Raw genomic sequence first — 23,218 nt, 5'->3', positions numbered from 1 at the left:
CTTATGTCCACTGCTTCTATATCATAACCTGTGAAAGATAGTCTGTCCCCACTGTTTTTTTATTGTAATTTGATGTCATTACATCAAAGGAGGCCTTTCAGGTTACCTTTTATGGTGCGCAGTATATTATATATTCATTGTTATGTGAAGAGTATTTGTGTTTGTCCTACCTACTTCTTTTCTTTCTGCATATCGATTGTACTACTTGACTACTAAATTCTATTTTAATATGTCAACTGATTATAATTTTTAGTTTAATGTAATAACTTTACTTTGTTTTTGTTTTTAGTGGGTGTTAGAAAAGAACCTGGGTGCCTCTCTGTTGCTGGCAGGCATGCATCAAGAGAACACAGTGGGGTACAGTTCACAGCTCTATGGAAACACATTGCTTGGTATGTTATAAAGTAATCAGCCATAACAGATCGCTGATGGGTAAAGTGGTATTAAACCCAACACAGTCCTATTAAACCTAAAACCAACATGAAATGTAATATATTGCAGCTTACCGATCATTAGATGTCTTGGCTGCTATAGTTTTCTTTTATTATGCTCCCCCCCCCCCTTCCGGTTTTCTCCTGGTGATCTGGCCAGTAACACACCTCCTATATTAGAGTGCCCCCACTCTGGATGAATGAGCACCGGGGCACATTAGGACAGCAGCATGGTTAGTCTGGGGGCAGTGGAGTGTTAGATCTACTAAATTTTGATACAGTAACAAATTGAAGCTAAACTCCAGCTGATAATTCATAAGCAATTACAGCAAACAATTTATTTCCTTTTGGGATAAATGTTTTCCATAAATACATAAAAGCTGATCCTTATAAGCACCCCTTACCAGTGTTAAATGGTTTGTTTCATCTCTGTAACTGAAAGAGAGCTTATTCTTTTGAAAAATAACAGACTTACTGGTCAGATCATCAGATGAAAATAGAAGAAAGAAACCTCACATCTAAAATTCGTGAGCTGCAATAAAATAAATGTTTTCTTTTTGGTTTAACACGGCTTTAATTATCTGGTTACAATAATATCTGAAATTCAGGAAGGAATAAACATGCTGTCCCTGAAGCTGAAAAGCAGAAAAAAAAATGGGCATCACAGTTGTTGTGTATGAGGCTGCATAACTGCAGACTGGTTCCCTCATAGCTTTAGGCAATATGCAGTTCTAACACATCATTTAATGTATAAGGTGTCCTAATGAAGTAAAATGTCATTATTGCTTATAATAATTAGGTGCTTTCTTTCAGTTTTTTACCCAGCACAAAAATTGATAGATCATCTCAAGTGCACTTGGGCTTATTAAAGTGGTTGTAAACCCTCCCCCACAACTTTGTCCCATGTAAATCAGCATAAAAACCCAAATGAACACTGCTTGTAGATATCTCCTTACTTGCTTAGTATTGTTGTAATCCTTTTTGTTCTTTAGAATGAAGTCACTGAGCATCCCCTGATCTCCCCTGATTTAAGGCACACTCTCTATGTCTTATCTATCTGTTATCAGGACTCCCAGGAGACTTCAGACTCATTCAGAGCTCCCTCCTACACACCATGTGACATGACATACAATGTAAACCTGGCCATTACTGCAGTCTTAGCAGCTGAAGCTGATAAGACTGACAAAGGGAAACATTAGACATCGGCACAAGTAAATACTATGAAATAAAACAAATCAGCTATGAACAGGGAAGCAAGGTTGCCATAGAAACGTTGGATTGAGAAGGAGGCTTGGTTAACGGTACAGGAAGTGCTCAATGTAAGGGTGGAAATACACTCCACTGTGGACTCAGAAAATAATACTTAAGATGGCGCTGCCTAACCCCTTGTATACAAGTTTTTTAAAGTTTCTTTAAACAGTAAGTAATATGCGATTTGGGCTGGATTACAGTGTCTATAGTCTGATAATTATAAATGAAGAGAAGCATCAGAGTGGGAGAGTTTACTTCCTCTTTAAGTAAAGCAGTGTAAAATCATTGTCAAGTACGAATAGCAATAATTAAAGGGGTTGTAATGTCAGAAGTTTTTTTTTTTATCTTAATGCATTCTATGCAATAAGATACAAAGCCTTCTGTGTGCAGTGGCCCCCCTGATGCTTGTATCCCGCCTCTGTCCAGCAATGTCCAGAAGTGTCTCGGCCATCCGAGACTCTCCCTCCTGATTGGCTGAGACACAGCAGCAGTGCCATTGGCTGCCACGCTTGTCAATCAAAGTCAGTTAGCCAATCAGGAGAGAGAGAGGGCGGGACCAGGTGGCAGCACCGTGGACACAGGGAGCTGTGACTTGGCTCAGGTGCCCCCATAGCAAGGTGCTTGCTGTGGGGGCACTCGACAGGAGGGAGGGGCCAGGAGCACAGAAGAGAGAACTGAGAAGAAGAGGATTCGGGCTGCTCTGTGCAAATCCACAACACAGAGCAGGTAAGTATAACGTTTGTAAAGTCTTGTTTTTTCTATGAAAATAACAATCACTTTAATAGACTTTAGTACACTACTGTCCAACCACTCACAATTGAACGGATCACTATGGGTTACTATCCTTTGTTGATGGTGTTTTATGTTATTGAAATCATTTTTATGTACATGAGACAGTGAGAGTTCTGGCATGTCTGCTCTGGACTACAGCAAGAATCACATCTCCCTTTGGGAATGGCCTGTTGCTTTGAAGACCACAGGGAAATAATAGCCCAGCTTAGTGGGTACAACAGCAAATCTAAACCTAGAGTAATTTAGTCAGTAGAGAGCCGGGGTATTGACGGGACTTTTCATTCAGCTTCTGCTGTGTCACAGCCAGGTCCCTACGTAGGGAAAACAAAGAGCTTTGGCATCTGATGCATTCACATCATATTACATTGACAGTGTCTGAACCCTGTAGCCTATACTGTCAGGTCTTGCTTCCTGCTATCTTGGAAAATCTAATTGAACAGACTTGTCCAGTAGAGGCCCCGGGGCCTAGTCTGCCACATACGGCTAAATATAGTATACCAGATGAGCAGCGTCTGTGAACTCTGCAACTGATCTTTTACCCTCCGTGTCTGGGATGCCATTTTGGAACTAGGAAGATGCAGCCATCCCGTCTGTTTTCCGACGGATCTTATTGCACCGTGCCGTAGCCTGTTCCCCAGACAGAGAGATTCTGTTGCCGAAGGGAAAAATAATATTTTTGTGGGACAAATGAAGGTGATAATTGCTCTGGAGAGCTGTACTCAGACCGCCTCATAATGAATACTGCAGCAGCTGCTTCTTCTGAAGATAAGATTATCCCCTGCAAGATGTGTATTTATTTTGTATTAAAGCCAATGCTGAAAGTTCATGTTTCTGCACACACTTGGCAGCATATAATTATGCAGGATTTTGTTTGTCTGCAAAAAAAGCCAAATGCGGCTCAAATATATAACATTTTAATTAAAAGTGTCTAAAGCTTGGAAAATAGGCCAGGAAACAAATTTTGCTGCTTTTTTACCGGAGCAGGCTTTTCTTTTAAAATACATTATTTTAAATACAGTACTCCGCTTCAAGTGCTGGAGCTGTGAGCTGCTGATCCATAGCCAATTTTAGTTAATGCGGTGTGTTTACAAGTATGTAAAAATCCTATGTCAACCTAGGTTTTCAGAATAGGGACTGTTCTTGCTGGATTTGGGATTAATAATAATCACTTCATCAAGATAAGAATGCTGTTTTTTACATGTTTCTGAATATGCCAGTGAGAATGTCAACTCTGTGTTGGGAGATCCTGAAGAATTTGAAATACAGAGTTAGTGTCATTAAACCCACATCATTAAAATGATCAATAAATGGTGTGTTGCATGCTATTCATACTGACTCAGTCACTATAGGATTCCTTATCTGTATTCTGCAAAAAATACTGGTTGATCCTGCTGTTCTCTATCTCCCCCTCCTGTCCTTGTCCCCACCGCAGTTGGGAATTTTGCAGAGCAGTGTTGGCAGCTAATGCACATGCTTAGTTTTCAGTGTATTTCTACCCTGAGCATTTCCTCCCTATCACATCTATGCAGCCCATGTGACTATAGAGTCAGACATGTGGGCGTATACACAGTGGTAAATGACAGCCCACTCCCGCTTTCTCCATGCCCACTAGCACAATAGGATGGGGTTACATCTTGATTGATGGAGGCTTCACCTCCCTGTTATTCTAAGACACAGGCTGGAAGGGCATGGGGCAACCAGTGACTGCCAGATATGCATGCACACAATGGTATTGACAAAAAATAATAAATGTGTGTTTATATGACAATGATTACATTACATGATTTAATTTTACTCTGTATTCCAAATGCTGTTTTTTAATTATTTTTATTTTGAACATGTAACCAGCAGCAGAGGACTAGAAGCTCCTCCTGCTTATTTGTCCCTGCAGACAGGCTGGGATAGATCTGGGTCATGTGTGAGCTGTATATTGATTATGAAAAAGGTACTAAGATTTTTTTTTTAATTAAAATAAATACAGTGTCGTCATCCACATACAGAAAGAGAAGAGATATTGTAAATTAAACAGTGTGTGTTTAGTATTACTTTAACTTACATTGGATGTAAACCCTCACATATACCCAAGTGAACAGCCTCAGATGATACACAGATTAAACAAATCTCCCTACATAAGTTTTACATGCATATCTGCTGTCTTCAGCTTTATAAATTCTTTAGAAAGTTAAGATAGTGTTAGGAGATTTTCTCTTCCTGTTCAACACTGCAGTGAAGCCTGGGAATACAGCCAAGACAGCTGATTGGAGGAAAGGCATACAACCCCTCTCCTCATAGGTAGAGACTTTCAGCTCTGTTTGCACCCCCTCTGCTCATAGGTAGAGACATTCTGCTCTGTTTGCTGAATAGTTCAGGGCTCTGCTAATCTATAGCATCCTCCCCTATGCAAAACACCGGCTGCTTTTATCATGTGACAGAGAACTTGTCAGAAGTTATCTGGTTGATAACAGAAGAACGGTGCAGGAGAGAGCCACAGGACATAGTGCCTTGAAGAGAGATAAGAAAACACTGCATATATATGTGCCCAGCTCAAATTTCATGACTCGGGTTTACATCCACTTTAAATATATGTGAGCTACATTACCTGTGGAAAAATTGTGATGTAGTTTAGTCTTAGAATTCACATGGCACCTTAGGAGTCTCCATTCTACACTGGTAGGTGACACCCCTACTTTGTGGTTCAGCTTTAGTGTTTCCCGTGTCACCTGTCTGCTTTTCATCCTTTATATTGGACAAAAAAAATAGCATTCTCACAATGCTGGTGACACAGCAGCTGTAAAGCTGACATAGAATAACTAGTGCAAATCACAAAACTGCATGAACAGTATTACAAATCCTTTGACAGGTAGCGCAGTGCAAATTATGTATTTCAATAGTGTATTTAGGGTACTACCAGGGCAGTGCATGGTAACTAATTTGTCAAAGAGGAAAACTAAAATATTTGACACTAAAGGCTGTTTTAAAAACCCTGTACATGAATAAAGGAATAAAACATTTAGTAAGTAGCAATGACGAATATAATTAATGTGTAGTCTGATCAGAACTGAAAGAAATTTGTATTTTATACTACAATGAAAGGGGCTCAAACTGGATGTCAGCTTTTATTTTATGAACTGTGCTTGTTATTGCCTTGCAGGTATTTCTAAACTAGTAAACAAGCTAAACAAAGATGGAGACTGTGCCAATTAATTTTTAACTTTTCAAGTAAGGTTTACACGGAAGGGCTTGGTACAGAACAAACACAGATCCTCACTGATTACAACACATCTGGAATCTAATATGCTGCTACTGGAAGACATTTGTCTTCTTAAATTTTACGTTCTTGGTGATGGACAGTTCACCACTTCTACACTAAATGCCATGTATTAAATATGGGCAGCAACAGTTTTTTAGTTTTTTTCAATATAAAGTATACCTAGAAATGTGTCCTTGGCATAGCTTAGGGCTCAGCAATCGCCATCTGTGGTACAGGTTTACACTTGGCTTTAGAGTGAGGATTGGTGTCATGGTCCAACTGTTGGCCAGTGCATACGAGTAAATGGAACAGCCAGCGTAGATGTCATTGTCCAAAGCAGAGCTGAACCAAGATGTTTTTTTTGGAGATGTGAACTGGAAATGCCAACTAATGCCGGCCATACACGGTTTGAATTTCGAAAGAATTTTCTTTCGAAAATCGTATCTAAGAATTTTCGTATGAATTTCGCACCATTAGTGGGCTGCAGCAACAGCCGATTTTCGTGCGGAAATAAAATTTGAGGAATCGGACATGTTGGAAATTTTTAGAAAAACAAACGATTTTCTAATCAATGATGGGAGAATCGTGCGAGAAATGTAATAAAAGAAAATTTACGGAGAGAAAAGAAGATTCCCGCCCAAGAAAATTATTTTCTGTAGCAACATGAGGTGAAATTGAAGGCTTGGTCGGCCGAATTTCGAAAATCAATGGTGGCACCATTGGATCACAAAAAAAACAAATTTTCTGTTTTTGAAAAGAAAATTCGTTCGAAATCCGACCGTGTAAGGATTTTTTTCTGCAGGGAATATCTAAGAAATATAAACAAATCGTCTAGATTGCCTAAAAACATTTTTTTTCTTCAATCATTTGTTACATTTTTTTCTTTGCAGTTTATTGTATTTGTTTTTTTTTATATTCAGGAAAAGTTGAGCTATCCCAGGGCCTTCGTGCTGTTTATACACAAATGCCACTAATGTGGAAACCGGGTTATTTCCAAAGAGCTCTGAATGTTATGGAGAAGGTTTCCCAGATGCCGGGAGAAATCAAGATAACAAAAGATGCAGTAAGTGTGAATTCTTTTCCATACTAGACATTGATATCTCCTTTTATTAAACAATGAAAAAAGTAATAAAAGTCATGCCCTGGAGCTAAAATGCACCACCCGCTGTTAAAATAATAATAATGAAAAAAAACTTTAGAACCTCACCCTAAGGCCCAGACAAGTCAAAGGGGGGGGGGGGGGGGGACTGGCCAGTAATGACAGTTCTGGTTTATTAAGTTAAACACGTTAGAGCTCTACTCTGTAAAAAAAAAAAAATGCTAAATACGTAGTTAAAATATACAGATGTAAACATTTATTTCAGCCAAAAGATTTTTAATTCTGTTCAGGGTTTGCCTGATCAGGCATCCCTACCAGACAGTACAGCTTGGTCAGGAACATAACCTTTCTTTTCAATTTTAGACATTATAGTCTAGTTTAAGACCCACCCCAGTCTGCTTTCCCATTTTGTGTCTTAAGCCTGGTACACGCAATGAGATTATCGGATGAATAGTTGTCCATTTTATGTTTTTTTTTTGTTTTGTTTTTTACATGCTCTACATATCAAAAATGAAGAGGTTATTAAAGTTACGACAATTCTCGCTCGACAGAATAAAAATTCGTAAGTGAATCCCCGGAAGAATTTACCCCCTTCCTGACCAGAGCACTTTTTGCGATTCGGCACTGCGTGGCTTTAACTGACAATTGCATGGTCATGTCACGTGGCTCCCAAACAAAATTGATGTCCTTTTTTTCCCACGAAAAGAGCTTTCTTTTGTTGGTATTTGATCACCTCCACGGTTTTTATTTTTTGCACTATAAACAAAAAAGAGCGTCAATTTTGAAAAAAAAGCCTTACTTTTTTCTATAATATCCCCCAAAAATATATTTTAAAAAACTTGTTTTTTCCTCAGTTTAGGCCGATATGTATTCTTTTTCTACATATTTTTGGTGAAAAAAATCAAAATAAGCAATTATTGATTTTGCGCAAAAGTTATAGCGTTTACAAAATAGGGGATAGTTGTATGCCATTTTTATTAATAATTTCTTTTTATTTATTTTTTTAAATGGCGGCGATCATCGATTTTTATGGTGACTGCTACATTATGGCGTATACATCAGACATTTTGACACATTTTTGGGACCATTGTCATTTATACAGCAATCAGTGCTATACAAATGCACTGATTCCTGTGTAAATGACACTGGCAGTGAAGGGGTTAACCACTATGTGGCAGTGTAGGGTTTAAGTGTGTCCTGAGGCGTGTTTCTAACTGTGGGGGGCCTGGCTATGTGGGACACGTCACTGATCTCTGCTCCGATCACAGGGAGCAGAGATCAGTGACACTGTCACTAGGCAGAACGGGGAGATGCTTGTTTACATTAGCATCCCCCCGTTCTTCCTCCCCGTGAGGCGATCTTGGGTACCCCTGCGGCGATCGTAGTCCGAGGGACCCGCAACCCGACTCGTGGTACTTGCCGGTGGAGCGAGCACGTTCGCTGCCTGCCTCTTAAAGGGTAATGTACATGTACGTGATTCTGCCTGTACGAGCCCTTCTGCTGACGTATATCGGCGTCAGAAAGCGGTTAAACAAAAATCATGGGATTTGGTATCATACAAGGAAAATTTTTGCGTTTCTACCTTTGGATAATTTTGGATGAACTATCATGATCGGCTTTTCAAAACTGTGTACGAACGATCAGATATCACACGATCGCTTTAAAAACAGTATTTTCTGATTGTGTGCACTAGGCTTAAATTTAGACAGCATTTTGCAAACCAGTAGAGCAAGACTGGCTTAGAGTAATGACATTCCCTTTCCAGCACTACAGTGTAGAGCAGGGGTGTCGAACTCAATTTCATCATGGGCTCCATCAGCATTATGGTTGTCCTCAAAGGGCTGGTTGTATCTGTATGACTAGATGTCCAGAGCACCCCCATCACAGTGCTTACCTTGTGCTGCTGCTGGGAAGAAGCTGGGGGTGAAGCTGAGAAACAGAAAGTGCAGAGTCAGGAGGAGAACCAGATAAGGTCTGGACTCAGCTTGCAGAGTCTGCTGAATGCTGAGACCAGGGGAGGTGGAGACTAGAGGTGCTGTGCATGCACAGAGAGGCACAGGATCTGGCGAGTTCTGTCCTCCTTTCTGCTGCTGACTGCTGAAGCAAGGTTTGGGTGGAGATGAGAAGTGTACCGCAGCTGCAGGAGAGGTGTGAGGGCCACATGAAATGTCCTGGTGGGCCAAAATCAGCCTGCTGGCCTTGTGTTTGACACATGTGGTGTAGAGGAAACTAAAGTGGCACAGTCATGTAAGGTACTTACTTTGCTTTATTTTGGATGTTATGTTAGTTACAAGTAATAACAAGTACTAGCTTGTTACCCATTTACTATATTTGAGATTTAATATCTCTCAGATATGATCTGGTTAAATGAGAGCTCTTTGACCATGAGTGAAAGCACACAATAACAAAAATGTATTGGCATATAGTAAAGTAGGCCTAGACTAATACAAATCAAGCTATCTATTTGTACAGGGAAATGGTAAAAATCATGGATTACATGAAGGAATACAGAATATATTCCTTAAAACATTCATTTACAAACATATTTAGATACTAGTACAAGGGAGATTTCCCATATTTATCATTCCCATAGAGCAGTGAAGGTGAACCTTGGCACTCCAGATGTTTTGGAACTACATTTCCCATGATGCTCATGCACTCTGCAGTGTAGGGGAGCATCATGGGAAATGTAGTTCCAAAACATCTGGGGTGCCAAGGTTCGCCATCACTGCCATAGAGGTTCAATTCACGTGACTGCTCTGCCATAGAGTGTGTTTCCCTCCCATCTAGTCTGTGTATATCATTACAGGCTTCTGTCTCATTGGTTGGCACGGTGTGGCTCTAATTGGTGGGCTTCCCTATTCCTGGTTAAGGACTGGCTATAGCTGCAATCCCTATATTTGCATAAGTCAACTCCCTTTTATTCAAATTCTTGTGACTATTCTGAGCGGGAGATTAACTTGACCTTTTCCCAGGAAATAATGATACAGATTGGCCTCCCTTCATTGCATATCCAAACATGTGATCTTTTGAAGTGAATATATTTAGAACAATGAGGTTTGGATCCCTTTGTTTAGCTACACAAGCCTAGGCACCGAATTATCTGTCTGTTAATGGGCACTTCTGTGAAGCTATGTTGCACGCCCTCCATAGATACAAGCTAAATTAAATATATTCATAAATACAATATTTTACAGCTATTAATGGAGATTTCACATAAACTCATAAGGCAACAAGCTGAATTAAAAAAATATCCTAGTAGTTATTGATGAAAATGTATCTGGCTAAATTGTATTTTTTTTTCCAGGATCTACATTTTCTTTAATTCAATATTAATAAGTGTGTACAATAATCAAATGTATGCTTGGTATTTCTATACATTCTGTTTGCAGGTGATGCAACTGCTCTGAGCCTGCAATTCTGTACTTTCCCTGAGTGCCACCCTGACTGGTGCTGGAGCATTGGGTCTTCTGCAGTTCATTCCTGTCCTTTGAGCATGTTTCTGGGTACCTCTTCACACACAAGACCATGTGGTGTTAGGTGGCCTTTTTATCTATTAATCTCAGGTGAAAAACTGCTTCTATTGCTCCATAGCCAATTAAAACCTTTGTCAAAGTAGAACAACCTATGAAATACAAGGGCATTGCGTTTTCAGGCCATCATTTGTTTTATCAATATTTTACTAGAAAAGATGTTTCATATTCGTAAATACTGTTCTTGGCACCCCCTAGCTCGGGCATCACTAAATGCGGATTATTTAGCAGCCTTTTCTTCCCCCTGCTGTCTCTGTAATCCTCACACAGAGTGGACAGCGGGAGGTCGGACAGTTCTGGAGATGTGGACATTACCGTGGGGGAGATGTGGACATTACCGTGGGGGAGATGTGGACATTACCGTGGGGGAGATGTGGACATTACCGTGGGGGAGATGTGGACATTACCGTGGGGGAGATGTGGATATTACTGCGGGGGAGATGTAATTATTACTAAAGTGGGAGAGGTGTGGACATTACAGTGGGAGAGGTGTGGACATTACAGTGGGAGAGGTGGGGATATTACAGTGGGGGAGATGTGGACATTACAGTGGGGAAGATGTGGACATTACCGCAGAGGAGATGTGGACATTACCGTGTGGGGAAGGTGTGGACATTACAGTGTGGGGAAGGTGTGGACATTACAGTGGGGGAGATGTGGACATTACAGTGGGGGAGATGTGGACATTAAATTGGGGGAGGCTGAGGACTGTGATGTCGGGGAGCTGAGGACTGTAATGTGGGGGCAATGAAGACAGTAATGCGAAGGGGGCTGAGAATAGTAATGTGGGGGGATAATGTACATAGGGGCAAAGGACAGTACTGGCGGGGGGTTTGGTGTCAAAGTGTGAGAACATTACTGTGGAGGGGGTGATATAAAAGAGGACCTGAGGACACTCATCAAGCGGGAGAGGACTCTGATGTGCACTGGGGACTGAGGATGCTGATGTAAGAATGGGTTCAGATCTGTACATGTGCATTAGGTGCACATGTCATGGGCAGGTCAGCCCATTTTAATGGGCTGCACTACCCGCAAGAAACACGGAGAAAGACCTCTTTGATGGCAGCAACATGCGGTTTGGTACATGTGAAAAGGCGCCACAGGTAACGACTTGATGTGTGGACCTCTGCTGGAAGAAAATTTTGCTGACCAGACCTCTGTGAATTTTAATTTATTACCCCTGCCCTAGTTGCTTTGTTTGACCAAGCTAGTCCGACACTGACCAGGTGGCTGGAGCAGAACAATTTTTTGGACTAGTGTACTTTGTTGCACGGCAACCTTGCTTGATTCAGATGTTCTCAGGAAAATTGCAGTTGGAGACTGAAAATTAAACCCGCTGTAGTCTGGTAGTGGTGTCAAATGCTGCCTTGAAGTACAGCACTACTGAAAATCATGTGTTTGGACACAGAACACAGCAAAAGTCTGCTTTTTGATCTGCTTTGCCTGCAATATAGGACTTGCTGTGTCCAGAGAAGCTGGGAATCTGCTAATCTGTGTTTGATGCGTGTTTCAAAACAAGTCAAACACAGGAAAAATCAGTGTGAGCCCTGCAATATCAATATAGAGACTCCTGATCATAAAAAAAAAATTCCCCTGTGTATGGCCTACACTGTAGGCAGTCCTTGAATGAATGAATGAATTAAATACTTGTATAGCGCACAATGCGAACTGAATCGCCTCTAGGCGCTGTGGCGAGCTTTGATCATCTGCTAAAAGAGGAAGGTCTTGAGTTTTTTCCTAAAAGCCAGGTGATTTTCTTCCAGGCGGATGTTGATTGGTAGAGCATTCCATAGCCGAGGCCCTTGGACAGCGAATCTCCGCTCACCCTTGGATTTATACCGGGCTTTGGGCACGAGGGGGAGGTTTTTGTTGGCTGATCGAAGACTGTGGTTTGGTGTGTAATGATTTATTTTCTCCATTAGGTATTGCGGAGCTTCTCTATGCACGCATTTGTGGGTGAGGCAAAGGGTCTTGAACGTGATCCAATTTTTTACGGTTAGCCAATGTAAGCTCCTCAGTGAAGGAGAAATGGATTCCCAGGGTTTTTTTCCTGTTATCAGCCTTGCCGCCGTGTTTTGGATCAGTTGTAATCGCGCAAGTTGATATTGTGGTAATCCTATGTAAAGCGAGTTTGCGTAGTCCAGTCGTGAATTAATGATTGTTCCAACTACCACTGCTTTGTCATTCTTTGGGATAAAAGGGATGAGTCTGCGAAGCATGCGCAGCAGATGGTGAGATCGACTGACTACAGATCCTATTTGCGCATCCATTGACATTTGTGCGTCTAAAATAACCCCGAGACTCTTCGCTTTGGTCTTTGGGGAGATAGTCTGCCCAAAGACGGTTGGTGGAGACCAGGAGGTTTTGGTTGCGGGCTTATGATTTGGGTGTAAGATAAGAAGCTCTGTCTTTGATTGGTTCAGCTGGAGGGAGGTGGTGGTCATCCAGTCCTCTATTGATTTGAGGCAGTTTTCAAGTTGTTGTTGGTGATCTTTTTTTCCATTGATCCGGAAATAAAGTTGCGTGTCGTCAGCGTAAGAGTGGAAGCAGAGATCTGAGCATCTGATGATTTGAAGGAGTGGGCGAATGTAAATGTTGAAGAGAACGGGTGACAACGGAGAGCCTTGAGGGACTCCGCAGGTGACTGCCCGAGTTTCGGAGAGGAAGTTTCCTAGTTTCACTGTCTGTGACCGATTTCCTAGGAAGGACGCGAACCATTGGAGATCTATGTCTTGGACTCCGGCTACTTCTGTGAGGCGGACGAGTAGAGTATTGTGATCTACTGTATCAAATGCTGCACTTAGGTCTAGCAGTACGAGGAGACACGGCTCTCCGTCATCTGCTGCTTCGAGGGCGTCATCCCAAATCTTGAGGAGAGCTGTTTCTGTTCCATGACCCGGGCGGAAGCCTGATTGCAGCGGGTCCAGGAGTTTGTGAGTATCCAGGTGAAGTTGTAGCTGATGTACTACAGCTTTCTCTATGATCTTAGAAATGGTGTTGAGGCTTGTAATCGGCCTACGGTTGTTTGGATCCTGAGGGTCCAGGTTTGGTTTCTTGAGTAGAGGTTTGACGATGCCTTGTTTGAGGATGCTGGGAACAATCCCTTCGTGGAATGATCGGTTTATGAGGTGGGTTATGGTTGGAGCCACGATGTCGGAGCATTCTTTCAGTAGTTTTGTGGGGATGATGTCAATAGGTGTGGTACTGTCACGCAGTTTATTAATGATGTTTTTTGCGGTGTCTACGGTAATTGGGGATAGTGAAAATTTTGGCGGTTGCGGAATGTTGGTGCAGTCCTTGTTTGAGACTTACTGAGATATATGGCTCATAGCACTTAAAGTTGATGACATAATAACAAAATGTCATATACGTCTCTGTATTCATGTTAGTGTGTATATTTAAGATAGCATAAGGCATAAGTCTGAAAGGTAACCTATGAGCAATTGGCTATTCAGTCTTTTATTGGGCAGATACATATTTTTTCTACAAAGTAGTAGATTTCTTTGGAACCTAACTTCAGTAAAGAAAAATATCAGCACAAGAGTCATTACTTACTATTAATGCAATGTGTCCTTTGTGCTGCTGGCTCCTGCTTTATTTGAAATCTTCCCACTCCGGTTTCATCCCCTGCCTATGTAATGTTCTGGTGCTGCGGGGGTTGATAGAGCCGAGGGACCTGTCAAATACACCCATCAATAGTGCTGACTATGTCCGTCTTTTCTACCCAGCTCCACGATTCATAGGAGTTGTACTATAGTTTCTATGAGTAAAAATGATCTATGAATGGAGCATGTGGGACATTCATTCATTCATTCAATCCATTATCCATCCTCCATATAATCTATAGTACAGCTTCCATGAATGGCGGAGCTGGGCAGAAAGAGCAGGCATTGTAAGCACTCTTGATGAGTGCATATGACAGGTCCCTTGGCTCTATTACTGGGGGGGGGGGGGGGGATAATCAGAGGAGAACGATTTCAACTACAGAGCCATATATTTTTTATGCTACTTGTTATCAGAACTTTTAATAAGTTAATTTTGAGGAGGGAGTGATAGGTAGTGCCAATTTGGTCGATGTGTTATGGGCAGCTATTTTGTTTGTTGTTTTTTTAACTCTAAGTTTCATTTCGAGCAGCTTCTTTTCTCTCATATTGCTCCTCTGCATGTACCTGTAGGAACTTTCAAAATGTTTAGTTTTTATGCCACTTTATGCAAATTATAATGCAGGTACAATAAAAGTTATATTTTAGGGCCTGGAGAGATAGGAGCACAGTTCTTATGTGTAATTTTTCAGCTAAAGAGCTAGCAGCACAAAGGACACATCACACTGATTGTAGTAATGTCCCTTGTTTTTTTGTTTACTAAACATAGGTTTTAATGGGGATGCGCTGTCTGCATCTGTGAACATACAACTGTCTTTTGGACCAAAAGCGTCAACTTAAAGGCCACAGCTTAACACAGTATATGAGCCAGATACATACAAATGTTCTTTTCTGATCTGTGCTTCTGTTATTTCCTATAGGATGTACAACCCAAACCTGTCATGTAGCATTGTGCATGCTGTGTCTCATGCCAAAGTAATCTTTTAATGCATGCTTGTCCTCCCGAAGGAGAGCAGGCAGTTTTCAAGGCTGAAAAAAATAAGTGCTAGTGTTTTATTTCAGTGATCTCCAGTAAGAAATGAACTCTTAGCTGCATCTTTCAAGCACTCTCTCTAGCTCCAATTTCCTTTCCTGCTCTTAAATCCCTCTGGAAGTTCAATCAGACCTACACTGACATTAGATTTCCTGTTCTGAAGGGTTTAACCAATTCACTCCCTTCATGGGAGAATATCTATACAATGCAAAGGCCAAGTTTGGTTCCCTTTTTGTGTGTGGACAGAGGACACATACAGTATGTGTGTTTGATTTTTGGAAAATGTATTTTTGTGGTAGGACGCTACTTAAATCTCTTGTAGGGTAACATCTTCCTATCATTACCCTCACCCAAGTGTCTCCAGGTTCATAGATCCTCTAGCCTTTACAATGGGTGCTTTGGTGAATCTGTGCAGCGTGAGCTACACCTTTCCTCCTCCTCCTTTGCCTGTTCAGTAGGATGAAGATGGAGGAAATTCTGGTGTTTTCTCTTTGCATTATACTGGCTCAGGTGTGCATGACACTCGAACCACGTTAGACTCCTGGGAGACTTTCTATGGGTATTCCAGATCTTCTAGATCCTGTTACGCAACCTGCAGCCCTTTTGGCACTTTTTGTGCGGCCCTTAGGGTCCCTGCAGACACTAATCTGTGTTTTTTTTTTTATTGCCCTGTTATAGTAGTAATTTTGTAGCAGTCTTATGTAGTATGTCTCCAGTCTCTGGCAGTCTTCTTCAGCATGTCCCGCAGTTTCTTGTACCAGGTTTGCAATATCTGACCATCTCTTGTATCATGTCTGCAGTCTCTGGCCATCTCTTGTATCATGTCTGCAGTCTCTGGCCATCTCTTGTATTATGTCTGCAGTCTCTGGACATCTTTTGTATCATGTCTATAGTCTCTGGTCATCTCTTGCATCTTGTCTGTAGTCTCTGGCCATCTCTTGTATTGTGTCTGCAGTCTCTGGCCATTTCTTGTATTATGTCTGCAGTCTCTGGACATCTTTTGTATCATGTCTATAGTCTCTGGTCATCTCTTGTATCAAGTCTGCAATCTCTAACCATCTCTTGTATCATGTCTCTGCAGCCTCTGGTTTTCTCTTGTATCAAACCCAAAGTCTTTCACTATATACTGTTGTGTGTCTGCTGAATATTCACTAAATTTTATGTGCAGCCCTTTGGTGAAATTGGGGACTACACTTGAGGCCCCCCATATAAAGAACGTTGAACACCACTGGTCTAGATGTTCTGTCCCCTGGTTTTGAGGGATAGAGGTCTGTTAGATTCAGCTGTCACTATGTTTTTAAAGGATAGGAAATCGGCTTCTTGCAGAGTCTACACCTGGAAAGCATATTTGTTTTGGTGCGAGTTAAGAAAATCTGACAATCTGGTTGTACCCAAGTTGACCGATCAACATTTATATATTCAGCCTGTCCATTAATGTTTTGAATCTGGGCCATGTATGGATGGCCTTACTCTAGTGGGCCAATCACCAACACGAAAAAATAATCTAAGTACAATGAGTGATCAAATTAACTTCATTAAGAGGTTTAAAAAATGGACTGCATACAACCTGTGTAATAAAAAAAATCCCTTAAAATAAGTCGTTCGAGAAAACCCCTTTAAAGTTGCAGCTATTTGACATGCTGGCAGCCTCAACTGTGTGCCTATTTTATTTATTATAGGTTTTTTTATAGCAGTCAATATGTGTCAAAAAACTTTAAACTGGCCCGGTATTTGTTTGAGATAGGGTCCTTAGATTTTAACAGGAGCCAATTAACCTACCAGCATTTCTTTGGCATGTAGGAGGAAGCCAGAATACTCTGAAGAAAGCCACGCAAGCACAGCATTGAACATACAAACTCTATGCAGTTAGTGTCTTAAGCCGCGTACACGCGGGCGGACTGTCTGGCCAACTTAGTCTGTCGAAACACATTTCAGCGGACAGTCCGCTCGTGTGTGGGCTTCACCCGACTTTTTCAGCGTGCAGTCTGGCGGACTAAGTATTTCGGAATTTCCGTAATATTGTCTCGTGAGTAGGCTAGTTCGACGGACTAAGTATGGCGCATGCTCAGAAAGGATTTACACGGCGAAAGGTTGCATTGCTGTGTATTGGACTTCCTATTTCTAGTCCCATCGTACGTGCTGTACACGTCATCGCGCAAGCTTTCGACGGACTGTTTGTGCATCCGTGTGTGGTCAAGTCCGTTCATTCGAAAGTAGGACGGACTGTCCGTCGGATTGTCTGACGGACTAAGTTGGCCATACAGTCCGCCCGTGTGTAATGCAGGGTAGAAGTGCCTAACACAGAGACACTGTGTGTGTACAGTGCATCCAGAGAATATTCATAGCACTTCACTTTTTCCACATTTTGTTACGTTACAGACTTATTCCAAAATGGATTCCATTATTTTTCCCCTCAAAATTCTATAAACAATACCCCTTAATGACAACATGAAAAGCCTTTGCTCTGACATTCAAATTTGAGCTCAGGTGCATCCTGATTCCACTGATCATCCTTGAGATGTTTCTACAACTTGATTGGAGTCCACCTGGGGTAAATTCAATTGATTGGACATGATTTGGAAAGGCACACACCTGTCTGTATTAGGTCCCACAGTTAACTGTGCATGTCAGAGTACAAGCAAAGCCATGAAGTCCATGTAATTGTCCGTAGACCTCTGAAACAGGATTGTATCGAAGTAGAGATCAGGGGAAGGGTACAGAAAATTTTCTGCAGCATTGAACATACAAACACACAATGAGCATTGTGCCCTCCATCATCTGTTAAAGGAAGAAGTTTAGAACCACCAGGACTCTTCCTAGAGAGGGCTGCTTGGCCAAACTGAGTGATCGGGGGGAAGGGGCCTTAGTCAGGGAGGTGACCAAGAACCCAATGGTCACTCTCACTGATCTCTAGCGTTTCTCTTTGGAGAGAGGAGAAACTTCCAGAAGAAAAACCATCTCTGCAGCACTCCACCAATCAAGTCTGCATGGTAGAGTGGTGAGACGGAAGCCATTCCTCAGTAAAAGGCACATGACAGCCCACCTGGAGTTTTCCAAAAGGTACCTGAAGGACTCTCAGGCCATGAGAAACAAAATTATCTGGTCTGATGAGACAAAGATTGAACTTTTTCACCTAAATGGCAAGTGTCCTGTCTAGAGGAAACCAGGCACCATTCATCATCTGGTCAATACCATCCCTACATGGTGGCTGCATCATGCTGTGGGGATGTTTTTCAGTGGCAGGAACTGGGAGACTAGTCAGGACTAAGGGAAAGATCAGTGCAGCAAGGTACAGGGACATCCTTGATGAAAACCTGCTCCAGAGTGCTCTGGACCTCAGACTGGGGCAAAGGTTCATCTTCCAACAGGACAAAGACCCTAAGCACACAGCCAAGATAACAAAGGAGTGGCTATAGGACAACTCTGTGAATGTCCTTGAGTGGCCCAGCCAGAGCCCAGAATTGAACCCAATTGAACATCTCTGGCGAGATCTGGAAATGACTGTGCACCGACACTCCCCATCCAACCTGATGGAGCTTGAGATGTCCTACAAAGAAGATTAGGGGAACTTCCCAAAAATAGGTGTGCCAAGCTTGTAGCAACATACTCAAAAAGACTTGAGGCTGTAATTGGTGCCAAAGGTGCTTCAACAAAGTATTGAGCAAAGCTGTGAGTGCTTATGTACATGTGATATTTTTCCTATTTTTAATAAATTTGCAAAGATTTGAAACAAAACTTTCACATTGTCATTATTCACTCGGCCCTCTGTCGAAGTGATGACGAAATGCATCAGAACGTGACAATGCAGCTACCTTTGCCGTCCGATCAGCTGTCTGCTCAACCCAGAACGCCGCTCTTTGAGATATTAGCAGAGTGGTGAGAGATAGACAGGCGAGCAAAACGGGAGTCATTGCAATACTATATGCTTGTTTGAATTTTATATTTGTAATTGCGCATTTGTAAGGGGGGGTTTTTAATCACTAAATACATTTTATTGGATTACGCTATGTGTACATTTCTCTTGTCATGAGCAATACCTAGATGGAGGGATGCAGTGCCTGACGAAAGGAATTGATTAATACAAGCAAATTACCTTGATCTATCGTGTAAATTCATTACCTTAGGGGATTTTTCACACGTGGTGTGGTGACAGGGTTCAGCTGGATTCATACCCCTGATGGACTTATGACATATATAGATTAAAATTGGCATACAATTTCTACAGTTTTGATTTTCCAGCTCCGCTAATGTTATAGCTTCACTTTAGCATATTTTTACATTATGGGGTATTGTTTGTAGCATTTTGAGGAAAATAATGAATTTGATCTATTTTGGAATAAGGCTGTAACATAACAAAATGTGGAAAAAGTGAGGTGCTGTGAATACTTTCCGGGTGCACTGTATGCCTTTTATCATCTGTAGGAGGACCCCAGGAGCTCAAGACTTTTTACTAGTATCACTGTTACTTTACAGGAAATTAAAAGGCTACAATGTATACATTTTAAAGGTTAAAACTGTATGTCAGAATAGCAGTATAGCAATGACTCCTAATATACAACTTTTAATTGATATTCCATACAATTAAAGCATACTTTACTGCTATAATGATTATTTTAGTTTAGATGCGTCTGTAGCTGTAGGGCAAGTATATGATAAAGCATAGTGGAAACTGTCCATAGCCCTTTTTTGTTTGGTAGCTTGCCTGCAGCTTCAATCAGGAGAGAAGTTTCATGCCAGTGTTGCTTTATAGCGTTCATGGAGTGGAAATCGGGCTTGCATCTGTGAATCCTGTGTGACATTGAATAATGGAAGCATGCATAGATGCATAGGAATTCGAATCTCGCCATGATTTATTTTTCATGAATAATTTATAAATCGCTAAATGGTCCTACATGCTTAGTGTTCATTTATGGAACTAACAAAGAGAAAGTATTGAGCCTTTGCACTCTAGCATCCAGATGTTAGATTTTAGTTTACAATCCTCAACCAGCAATAGGAAAATGGCAGCTAGAATGTGATTGGTTATTGGTAGTGGAGCTTTCATTTTCTTAGCAGTTATTTCAAGGAGAAGTAAAGCTAAAGCAGTTGGCTGCATATGATGGGCACAGTTGGCTGCATATGATGGGCACAGTTGGCTGCATATGATGGGCACAGTTGGCTGCATATGATGGGCACAGTTGGCTGCATATGATGGGCACAGTTGGCTGCATATGATGGGCACAGTTGGCTGCGTTTGATGGGCACAGTTGGCTGCGTTTGATGAGCACAGTTGGCTGCGTTTGATGGGTGCAGTTGGCTGCAATTTATGGGCACAGCTGCAATTGATGGGCACAGTTTGCTGCAATTGATGGGCACAGTTCGCTGTATTTGATGCTTTTGTTTCAGTATTTTTCAGTTTGTGTGCTGCCCACAAAAAATTTTGAGCTCCAGTTGCCATTGCTACCTACAAGACAATGGTTTGTATTCTGCCTTGCAGCACTAGGATCATTGGTTAAATCCCTACCAGGACACCTGACGTGAATAGAGTTTGCATGTTCTACCTGCTCTTGTGTGGGCTTCTTCCTGCATATCAAAGACATGCTAGTACCTTCATTAGATCATGTCTAATTTGGCCCTGCTGGTTTGGGACTGCTCTGAATGTAAATTATACATGCACTGTATAAATCGTTGACGCTATATAAATATCTGTAATTGTTATTACATTTATGAAGCTGTAGCTTTCTTTTCAGCCTATCAGTGTAACCTTTTCTCAAGTTCCTGCTCTAGGGTTGTAATTATTTTCCTTCTTTCACTAAACTGAGCCACAGACATGTGCTAGACAGGACAGCTGATTTGCATGTGCCAGGTCAGTGGCTTTCTAAATAGTTCAGCAAAAATAAGAATGACAACTTTAGAGCTTGCAACTTCATTAACTGGTCATCAGTGACACATTCCATATGTTTGTACTGACAGGTTCCTTTTCAGCTGCTGCTTTTTTTTTTTTTTTAACCAGAGATTGTGCTTGGTAAGCCTTACAATGATATATGTTTCTATGACATGCACAATTGTTTTGGTCGATCGTGCATGTTCATGCTTAAAGTCAACCTTATCACAGAGGAACAGTCGTTCAGCAAATTCCATTTCAAACAGTTGCCCTGGGTTGCCATCAAATGTCTAAAACTGAACATGTGTATTTGGTAACCTTGTACTATAAATCTATTGCATTTTTTATTTTCCTCCTTCAGATAATAGCGTCCTATTATATTATATAATCACAGTTGGGTTACAGGGAGGGAAGAGTGACACTTGATTGTAATCCCTATGGCAACATTCTTAGTTCTTATATTTGACTACTTAATCTTCTCCCAGTTTGATTTTAAATATATGCATGGAAATTGGATTATACAGGTCACATAAAATTTTGATTAATTTGTTAGAGGAAATTTGCATTTTCATATTTGCCAAAAAATCTGTCATGAATAATTCTTCAAATCAAAATATATTGGGTTTTTGCTGAAAATATTATCTGGCTCACTATTTTCATTGATTTTAAATGTCTCATATTCTTTGTTTTCAGTCAGTAATATAATATTAAAGAAGGGAGTAACTGTGCTGATTCAAACATTTACCAATGATATGTTACCTCTAATACGGTATTTAAACCCTATATATCTAACTCAGTGTATATGCCTTATACACCAATCTTACTATAAAGTGCAATGTGTCAGTAAAGTGCCCAATTAAATTGTGCAAATTATTACTGCTTAAAACATCAATAAAATTTCAAAACCACTGTAAAGGGCAAAGTGATGATAAGGTGCCAAATAGCAACATAAATATATAATATTTCCGAAGTCCATTTACATTTGTCATATATGTTCTCAAATTTTCATGCGTGCTTTGTGCTGAATCTTTTCACCAATTCATATGCCACCACCACCTTCTAAAATGGGCACTCGCCAGAGCCTAGAAAGAGATTTGCCTTTGGTTCATCTGGGATAACCACTCCACTCTCCTGGCTTTGCTCCAGCTAGTTCACCGCTAGGTGCTCCTCATTTCTCTATATCAATAATGGTGTCCCATAATAATTAAACATCCATCATTGCACAACATGTACACATAAAATATTTATTTATCTTGACTAAAAAGTATTCACAATAGTTAAAATGCCAACTCACACTATGGTGCCTCAAGACCGGAACTGAGTCTGTCCAGCTATTTGTTTTTAAGGATCTGTCATGCCGCTCTGTTTCTCTGTCGCAGCATGCGTTCCAAGCCTGGTTTTGTTGCGGGTCCGTAAACAGAAAGTGACGTCCATAATTACCCTGGAGCCTCTATGGGTTTCGCATACATACATACATGTGTCATCAGGAAGCTGGGTACACCAGCTTGGAAATGGTATTTATGCCATTACTGATGGTTAATTAGCCAATCCAATAGTGACCCAAAAAAACGAAAACGCGTCATTATTTTTTTTACCGAAAGTAAACCCTCAACCATTTACAAAAAAAAGGGGAGGGGGGGCGACTAAGCGGTAACAAACCTCAGGACTTTTAACAGTATCAAGTACATGGGTCACACTAACAAGGGTAAAAATATTTTTTAAAAAGCTGATTTTTATTCAATTACATAATGATAAAAATATGAAAAAAGGAAAAAAATATTACATCCATACAAAAGGATATATGAGTTATTCAGACATATATATATATATATATATATATATATATATATATGCGCTACCACTCTCGACATGTTTTACTCATTAGAGTTTCTTCAGGAGATTGATGGTATAGCTCTTTTGTATGCTGCAATAACAAAATATAATTAAAAGACATCCTTTTCCGTGCATATAGCCTAAATGCATCAAAATACAAAATTGTATATTAGGCTTGGCGACTATATCAGAATCCAAGCAATAATTCATAGAATGGTAACGCAATCAGAAATAACAAGGGCATAGAAACAAATGATCAAACAAATTATCAAACAAAGGAAACACAGATCTCACCACATATGTTTGAATTCAAAAATAGAAATAAATATATATAAAATCTTGAGAATTGGAGATGGCCCGGAAGCCACAAAAAGCCACATAAATGTTGCTTGCAGAGAGGGACACTCAGGGTATATTAATGTGAAAGAAATTATTTAATTTTTTGATATTAATCTAGCATCATCGGGATACAAAATTACTTCCCAAATTTAATAGTAAGGTTACCTTTAAATAACCATATAATTGATTGTA

At 40.7% G+C, this 23,218-nt stretch overlaps 1 protein-coding gene across 1 annotated transcript in view; it reads left to right on the top strand.

The window, feature by feature from the left end:
- Positions 1-23,218, top strand: part of MRPS27 (mitochondrial ribosomal protein S27) — a 167,150-nt gene that overhangs the window by 108,848 nt on the left and 35,084 nt on the right. The window contains exons 8-9 of the mRNA XM_077462496.1: positions 290-392; positions 6,645-6,787. Of these exons, the coding sequence (XP_077318622.1) occupies positions 290-392; positions 6,645-6,787 (246 nt within the window). The remainder of the gene's footprint in view (positions 1-289; positions 393-6,644; positions 6,788-23,218) is intronic.

This window comes from Lithobates pipiens, unplaced genomic scaffold (assembly GCF_037356315.1).
Source record: "Lithobates pipiens isolate NorthernLeopardFrog02 unplaced genomic scaffold, aLitPip1_a1.2 Scaffold_3, whole genome shotgun sequence".
Lineage (NCBI taxonomy): Eukaryota > Metazoa > Chordata > Amphibia > Anura > Ranidae > Lithobates > Lithobates pipiens.
The sequence above is the reverse complement of the archived record's forward strand: the minus strand, read 5'-3'. Positions and strand labels throughout refer to the sequence as shown.